At 47.6% G+C, this 8,514-nt stretch overlaps 1 protein-coding gene across 1 annotated transcript; it reads left to right on the top strand.

The window, feature by feature from the left end:
* The first annotated feature begins 1,186 nt into the window (after positions 1-1,186).
* LOC139176977 (F-box only protein 27-like) lies at positions 1,187-7,919 on the top strand. Its single transcript, XM_070770217.1, has 5 exons — positions 1,187-1,205; positions 2,474-2,915; positions 3,211-3,293; positions 3,719-3,786; positions 7,776-7,919. The coding sequence occupies exons 1-5, from the start codon at positions 1,187-1,189 to the stop codon at positions 7,917-7,919; spliced, it is 756 nt and encodes a 251-aa protein (XP_070626318.1).
* The last annotated feature ends 595 nt before the right edge of the window (positions 7,920-8,514 follow it).

Below are 8,514 nucleotides of genomic sequence, written 5' to 3'. Positions count from 1 at the left end.
CAAAATGATTTGGGTTCTAGGCTTGGATTAACAGGCTTTCCTCCTGCAAGAAAACACCCAGGACACTGGCTTAAAGCAGGAGGAATCCAGGATGGCTCTCCCCTGGGGGGGGGACTCTGTCCTGTACCTGGCTACCCAATGACACTCCTATTACTGTCATATCAAAATACACCTATAACTTTCCCAAGAGACCAGTGGGTTGTTTTGTACAGCCTTGTCTCCTAGGAGCCATTACTCTCTAATCATTAGCTTCCTGGCAGTAGGCTCTTTTGGAACCCAATTATATTTGTTTTTCTTTTTAATCAGAGTGCAGCATGGGGTGTAATTCCAGGAATTAATAGAGATTGTCTCTGGAGGAGGAAATTGAAGAATGAAAATGACTTGTCAGATTCTGGCTTTTTATCCTACTTGAAGTTTTTAAACATTTTTCTAAAGCCATATTTTTGGACTCATAATTGGATTACAACCAGTTTTCATAATCTCATTACCAAATAAGATTCCCCCAGCTTTTACATTACATTAAAAAGTGATGTATTGCTGGGACTTCACTGGTGGTCCAGTGATTAAGAGTCCACCTTCCATTGCAGGGGTGCAAGTTTAAACTCTGATCAGGGAATTAAGATCCCTTGTGCGTCGCACTGAACCACAAAAATTAATAAATAAAAAAACTTTAAATACAGTGTATTGCTGTGGACTGTGATTTCTAAGATTTGCTTCAAATTGCCTGGGGGAGCCAGTGGGTGGGAATAGAGATGAAAGCAAATTGGTCAGGAGTTAACTGCTGGGGTTGACTGCTTCTTCCATTCTTCTTCCACTTTGGGACATGTTTGAAAACCTCAATACCCAAAAATTTTTTGACAGTGTATATATTGAAAAGAAATTTTTCGCATATAATAGGCACCCCATCTCTTAGAATTCAGGGTCTCCCACCCAGATTGCTATGACCCCTTTTCCCCTTCCTTGCTCTATTTCGCATAGCATTGATCACCTTCCAACATGCAACGTCATTGACACGTCACATCTACTGCTCATCACGGCCCAGTGAGTCACAGTGCATCTCATGCTTATTCCATAATAAAATGGAGTCTTTTCTACAATTGTGAAGACAATGTTGGGGGATTGGCAGATTCTTTTTTCAATGATTTTCCCAAAGTATCTAATTTGCTTACACTGTCTCCTGTTCACCATGTCTCTTCTCCTAGAAGGTAAGTTCCCTGTCCAGTTTTACTGGCTGATTTGAAAAGCATGGGTAGCTCGCATTTTATTTATTTATTTTTGGACGAAGTTGGTACAGAGGTTAAAAGCAAGAATTCTAGAGCCACTCTGGCTAGGTTCAAATACTAGCTCTGCCACCTACTATCTATGTGACCTTGGGCAGGTCACTTAGCCTGTTTTCGTATCTTTGAAGTAGAGACATAGCCACACCTACCCCAGGTTGCTAAGCTGACTGGTAGTAAAAGGGTCCATGAACGCTGGCTGGATTATTACTGGTTACAGCACTCATTTAGGAAGTCAGATAGAAGTGCATTTGATTCCTACTGGAGCCTGTTTTAGCTCTTGTTAGGGGCGCTGGGCACTTCTCTGGTGGTCCAGTAGTTAAGACTCCACGCTTCCACTGCAGGGTGATGTGGGTTCCATCCCTGGTCAGGGAACTAAGATCCCACATGCTACCTGGTATGGCCATAAATTGGAAAAAAGATAATGATGCCAGGTTGTTAAAGGTGATAGGAATTGTTCTAGAAGCTAAGGGATATGAAGCCTCCTGCCCAGATGCCTGACTGACTAACAGATGTTTAGCACCAAGGGCCTTACAGCCTGGTGAGAGATGCTCCAAAGGACCAATGGAGGGGATGACAGACAGACTCTGGATGCTGGCACCTCCTGCTCCTCCCTCCACGGTGGCTTCTGCGATTTGGTCCCATAATTACCCTGCAGGTTTGAACAGAGTCTGAAGGAAGGGAAGTTTGGAGAACAGAGCCTGGAGACAGGGCTGGGAGGGCATGGCAAGCAAGCCTGGGAGGAAGAGATAGGGAGAAGGGAGAAGAAGGCAGAAATGGCTAGTCATTGGGAGAATGGAGCCAGGGCGGGGTGGAGGGGAGGAGTGGGAGGGGAGGAGGGGTTGGGCGGGGGTCTGATACTGGATATTAAGGGAGGGATATTAAGGGAGGGGCAGGCGAATAAAAAGGGCTGAGGTGGCGGTGGGAGCAGGTGAGGCAAGGTGAAGGCCCACTCGTGAGGAGCACTGGCTGAGATGCAGGGTGAGACTCGGGGCGCAGAGCGGGGTTGGCTGTGGGCGCTGGGATGCGCGGGGCGGAGAGCGGCTGCGGTGGTCTGCTGGCAAGGACGGGCTGGGAGTCTGGGGACTGGAAGAGGTGGCTGCTGGGGTGTGGGGGCGACAGCCTTTGGGTGCGGGCGGCAGGGGCGTGGCCTGCGGAGGCTGCAAGTCCCTGATGTCTGGACCCTGGCTCTCCAGCAGCCACAGCCGCAGGGCCTGGCGAGGAGACCACGGGGGCCTCAGCCTCCCAGGGCCGGCCCGCCTGTGTTCCCGCTTCCGACCCCGAACCCAAGGAGGCGCCCGGCTTAAGCCAACTACCCATCGAGATGCTCCTGGAAGTGCTGAGCTACCTGCCCACAAGCGTGCTGCTCGGGCAATGCCGCCACGTGTGCTGGTACTGGCGCTACCTGGTGGACACCCGGGCCGTGTGGCTGAGCATCTTACCCTACAGCCATGCTAAGCTGTGGCCCGTCTTCCGAACCTGCCTGCCCCCAGACAACGACGACGACCCCAGGCCCTGCCTCCTGGGCCGCTTCTGCGAGCGCAGACCCTTAGGACGCAATCTCTACCCGAACCGCCATGGCATAGGTGGGGAGCCCAGGAAAAGAGGTCTCAAGAGTGCCCATGGGGTGGTTTGGAGGTGCGGGACAGAGAGGAGAGGCTCAAGGAAACCCCTGGGGCTTATCCGTGGGCTGGTGGGCAGGCCAGGAACTTGGGCACAAACATTTTTTCATTAAACAGATGCCTTCCTGCCTTGGAGGACAATCAACTGTACAAGCTGGAGACAGGAGGAAAGCTGGGAGGAAGACCGCAGGCTAGTTCCCGAGGACCCTTTCCAGCCTTTCTACAGGTGGACGTCCCTCTTCCCCAAGGGCTGGGGTGGGTGGTGGTGAGTTCTTGCCTGGTTCTCACTAACCCTTCCCCCTTTCTCCCAGGTGGTGCTACAAGAAGCAAGTGTTAGACCTGGAAAAGGAGGGTCTGTGGCCGGAACTCCTGGATAGTGGAAAGATTGAGATTTGTATCTCTGCCTGGTGAGTGTGATGGCAAAAACAGCTTTAAAAACAGGGCTGACCTTGGCATGGGTGACAAGGCATGTAGGCCTCCCAAAAACCCCTTAGATAAAGCAGGAAGGGAAATGACTTTACCACCATCAGAGCTTTACTACTTAGCAGTATCCACTCCCTGAACCCTCTCCTGACCCCCAAACGGACCTGAATGGGAAGATGCCAGGTTGGATCCTGTGCAAAGGACTTGGTTCAGGAGGAGGCAAGATAGAGTTGGCTAAGAGATCAGATTCTGGAGTCAGACTTCCCACACTCAAACCCTGGCTTCCCAGCTTTGTGGCCTTGGGCAAGCCACAGTGTGCCTACGTTTCCCTGTCTTCATAAGGCGGGGTTCTATGTCAGCCACAGAGCCAGTGCTTTGAAGTGTGACCTGTTTCAGCAGCCTTCATGATCCTTGATCCTGTGGGGAAGTGTGTTTTGAAACCTCGAATTGAGAAGTTCAGAGAGGTGAGGTCACTTGTTCAGGTGGCACAGCCGGGGCTTGGCGGGACCTGGCATTAGGCTCATACTTGTCTGACTCCAGAGCTTGTGCTCTGTTTGATGGTCTTGAAACCAGCGTGCTCCATGAAGACCTTCCAGGGGATACCTCACTCAGATTATTTTAAGGGAGGCAAGTTCCAAATCCTCTACCATTTTATGTACCCTCTTCTCAAATTACTCAGCTACAGATTACCTCTATGATGGGGGCATTGTATGATTATGCTTTCCCAATTTCCTGTCTCTCGGCCCTTCAGTTTTACAGAAAAAGTCATTCACTAAGGTGTATGGTCCCTGGATGTAAAGACCTCTGGGGAAACAGGCAAAGTGAGATTGAAATTTGAAATTTTGGTCTTACCACATTCACTTTCAGTCAAAACACCATAAACTTCCCCTCTCTGAAAACTCATCTCTTTCAGAAATATATTTACAATAAAATACTTTATTTAAGTTCATAATTTGTGCAAGTGGTAAAGAATCCACCTGCCAATGCAGGAGACACAAGAGACTTGGGTTCAATCCCTGGGTTGGGAAGATCCCTTGGAATAGGAAGTTGCACCCCACTCCAGCATTCTTGCCTGAGAAATTCCATGGGCAGAAGAGCCTGGTGGGCTACTTTCCATGGGGGTCACAAAAAGTCGGACACAACTGAGTGAGTACACACACTTAGCCGATTAACAATGTTCTGATAGTTTCGGGTGAACAGCAAAGGGACTCAGCTATACACGTACACATATCCATTCTCCCCCAGACTTCCCTCCCATCCAGGCTGCCACATAACATTGAACAGAGTTCCATGTGCTGTATAGTAGTTCCTTATGGGGATCCATTTTAAATATAGCTGTGTGTACATGTCCATCTCAAACTCCCTAACTATCCCTTCCCTCCGTCCTTCCCCACCCCCGGCAACCATCAGTTCATTCTCTAAGTCTGTGACTGTTTCTGTTTTGTAAGTTCGTTTGTATCATTTTCTTTTTAGATTCCACATATAACGGATGTCATATGATATTTCTCCTTCTCTGTCTGACTTCACTCATTATGACAAACTCTAGGTTCATCCATGACAAATGACATTATTTCATTCTTTTTAATGGCTGAGTAATATTTCATTGTATATAGGGGTTTTTTATCAATGTTTAATATCAGCCTCCAAATCAACTGATACTACACAAGGCATCCTTAGTCATATTGCTGGTTTTCCTGGAGTGGCTAGCCCCTATTATAGTCTATCTGTGTGGTTGTGGCTAGCCTCCACCAAACTATATTGGCAGGCTTATCCCAGATAGAGATATCCTATCAGACATAAAATTGCAAGGATCCAGAGATTACCTCTCAGTGTCAGACGGCAATGACCATAGCTTTGAACAGGGCGAAATTCCTTTCTACACAATATCTTTTCTGGAATTCATATGATTCCAATTTGCAGCAGTGTCTGGCAGCCACTTGTAAGTAACAGTTCAGCCAAAAAGAAAAAAGTTTAGCACTTAGGAAATTTTAAATTTCTACTTAAATTCTTTGTGTGCATGTTGTTGGCACAGAGCAGTATGAAAGGTAAGTCACAAGAACATAAACATATATTATTATTATATAAGGATAAAATCTAGAAGAAGTAGCATGTACATTTACACCTAAGAAGTGATATGATAACTCTGTGAATGAAGTTACTACTTTGTATATATATATATATATGTGTGTATGTATGTGTGTATATATATATATATGTCTCAAATTAATCTTGTTTTTAAATATGTATTTTGGCACCAAAAAAATGTATGTATCTTGTGTGTGCAAGTCAATGAATTATTACAAAGTGAACATATTCATTTAAATCAAGAACAGAAGATTAAAAGAAAAAAACAGAATGTTGCCAGCAAACAGCACCCTCAGTATCCGTCATGCCCCATTCCCATCACTTCCAATCCAACGGTAGCACCATCTTGAATTCTGTTACCATAGGTCAGTTTTGTCCATGTTGGTGCCATGTATATTTATGGAGTTATACCGTATATCAGAGAAGGCAATGGCACCCCACTCCAGTACTCTTGCCTGGAAAATCCCATGGATGGAGCCTGGTAGGCTGCAATCCACGGGGTCGCTAAGAGTGGGACACGACTGAGCAACTTCACTTTCTCTTTTCACTTTCATGCATTGGAGAAGGAAATGGCAACCCACTCCAGTGTTCTTGCCTGGAGAATCCCAGGGATGGGGAAGCCTGGTGGGCTGCCGTCTATGGGGTCACACAGAGTCGGACACGACTGAAGTGACTTAGCATAGCATACCGTATATAGTGTGTATCTGGCTTCTTTCAACCACATGTTTGTAAATTCACCCATAACTGTATGTAGCTGCAGTCTGTTTCATGGCTTCATAATTCATTGTGTGAATATACCATGTGTGCACAGGTGCTCAAGCGTCTGAGTTGTGTCTTTGCAACTGGACTGTAGCCTGCCAGACTCCCCTGTCCATGGGATTTCCCAGACAAGAATACTGGAGTGGGTTGCCATTTCCTACTCCAGAGATATCTACCCAGCCCAGGGTTCTTTACCACTACAGCCACGTGGGAAGTCCAATAATTAATTCTCTTCTCCAGTGGCTTCTAGTAAGGAGAAACTCCTAAATGGAGGAGCCGGGGTATGAATCAGGGGCCTTGTGCAAGCCAAACATGTGCTCTACCACCGAGCTACACCCCCACTCAATCTATCCTTTTACCAGTAACGGACATTGGGTATTGTGTCTTTGAATGTTACTTGATGTCCCATTACCAATTTGCTTAGATTCCCTTGGATCCTTCTAAGTGACTAAGAAAATTGTATCTTAAACATCACCGTTGAATGCATTGGAAATGACATCTTTTGCCACCAGCAAAACATAGAAAGAGAAATAATATGGTAGGAGGTACCTTGAAGAGCGTGGCTCTAGGTCATTACTTCTGAAATGAATGTGCGTGTGGACCATTGGAGAGGGTGTTTAGGGCAGATGGATTCCTTGGGGAAGCAGAGGGGCCAAGCTCCCACGTGACCTGATGCTGCTAGTCCTGGGGACCATAGCACCATTTTGGATTTTTAGACATGGGAAAGCCATTCAGGTAGAGGGGGCAGATGCCCAAAGAGGTGGGGTGGCAAGTTCAACCTTCAAGATTTTCCTTCTCCCACAGGTGGGCAGACCAAGAAGCCTCAGTCTGTCTGTATGAGCTAATTGTCCAACTTCTAGATGCCAAGCAGGCCAGGCTACATCATTTGTCTCCTAGGCCAATCCATCAAGGTACAACCAGTATCCCTTTTAAGGTGAGTCTGACAGGGGCAAAGAGAAAGAATGGTATGGCTTATGATGATTTATTGCTAAAAAATAAATGTCCCCCAAATTTAGTGGTTTAATATCAACAGCACTCATTTTATCTCCTCTCATGATTTCTATGAGGAGGGCTCTGGTGAGAGTTTCTGACTCCAGTCTCTCATGAAGTTCCATTTCAGACACTGGCTGGAGCTAAAGGGCAGCGTGGGCTGTGAGTGTGTACACAGCAGCTGGTGGCTGGCCAGGCAGCTCTGGGTTTAGTCTCAGAGCTTGGCCTTGGGATCTCCCTGTTTGCTCTAGTTGGGGCTTCCTCACAGCATGGAGGCTTCGGGGCAGGCAGCTGCTTCCTGGTGGCTCAGGGCTCCACCATGAGGCTTCTGGAGAAACCAGCAGAAGCTGCATTGCCTCTGTGACCCCACCATGGAAGTCACTTGGTGAGGTCACTCAGCATCATTCCCACCACTGGTTACAGTGAAACCCTCCCAGATTCAAGGGGTGGGAATTAGACTCCACCCCTGAGTGGGGAGTGGCATGATTCTAGAAGGACATGTGTAAGTGGAAACATTGCAGCCATCTAGGGAAAATACCACCTGCCAGAAGGCCCCCAACTCAGCTTTTGAGGGGAAGGCCATGGCACAGTGGGACTTAACCTCTTTTTCTGCCTACAGACCAACCACGTGTTCTCCAACCTCAAGAAGGGTGTCCGCTTTGTGTCTCTGGAACACTGGATTTGGGACATGGGGTTCCTGCCTGAGGACTATGGAATCATCGTGCCCAAGGCCAGTGTGATTGTACGGGTCTGTCAACCCTAGTAGAGGACTGTCCTTGTTAAACAACCTGACCATGCCTTCCAGCACCATTGGCTGGGCCACCTCAATAATCAAGGGCTTGTAGTTCCTGCCATCCTGGGATCTCCTGGGTCCAATCAAGGGTTCTACTGGGCCCTGTCTTTCAATTCTATGAGAAGCTATGAGAAGAACGTTTTTGCATCAGGTCCCCTGGCTGCTGCGGCTCTAACACAGCCCCTGTTCTACAGAGTGGAGACACACGGGTGAACATAGGGAGATGGTGAGAGGGCTCCTCACCCTCCCCCCACATGCCAGGCCCCTCTGGTTCTGCCCCTGTACCCTCTGCCCTTCTGTTCCTGCTGCAGAGGCTTCATTGGTCACTTCCAGAAGCTCTCTCCTCACCCCTCAACTAGAAGCTCAATCCCTGTGGCTGAGTAATTCCAGCCTCTAAACTATGATTTCAAACCTGGGGCCAAGACTCAAGAGCTGAAAGTAAAGCTCAAAAAATGTTTGGAGGCAGAGGGTTCTGCCCACCCTGTGAGCAATGAATTGGTCCCCTATATACAACTGCTCTGAGTTGTATAGTGTATAAAATTATTTTGTTACTTTGAAATTCTTT

Source organism: Bos indicus, chromosome 18 (genome assembly GCF_029378745.1).
Source record: "Bos indicus isolate NIAB-ARS_2022 breed Sahiwal x Tharparkar chromosome 18, NIAB-ARS_B.indTharparkar_mat_pri_1.0, whole genome shotgun sequence".
Lineage (NCBI taxonomy): Eukaryota > Metazoa > Chordata > Mammalia > Artiodactyla > Bovidae > Bos > Bos indicus.
The sequence above is the reverse complement of the archived record's forward strand: the minus strand, read 5'-3'. Positions and strand labels throughout refer to the sequence as shown.

What these genes read in the sequence shown, in the direction of transcription:
- LOC139176977 (XM_070770217.1), top strand. An exon ending in GCCCATGGGGTGGTTTGGAG is followed by an intron (nt 2,916 to 3,210) that starts GTGCGGGACAGA and finishes CCTTTCTCCCAG; the next exon opens with GTGGTGCTACAAGAAGCAAG. An exon ending in GAATTGAGAAGTTCAGAGAG is followed by an intron (nt 3,787 to 7,775) that starts GTGAGGTCACTT and finishes TTCTGCCTACAG; the next exon opens with ACCAACCACGTGTTCTCCAA.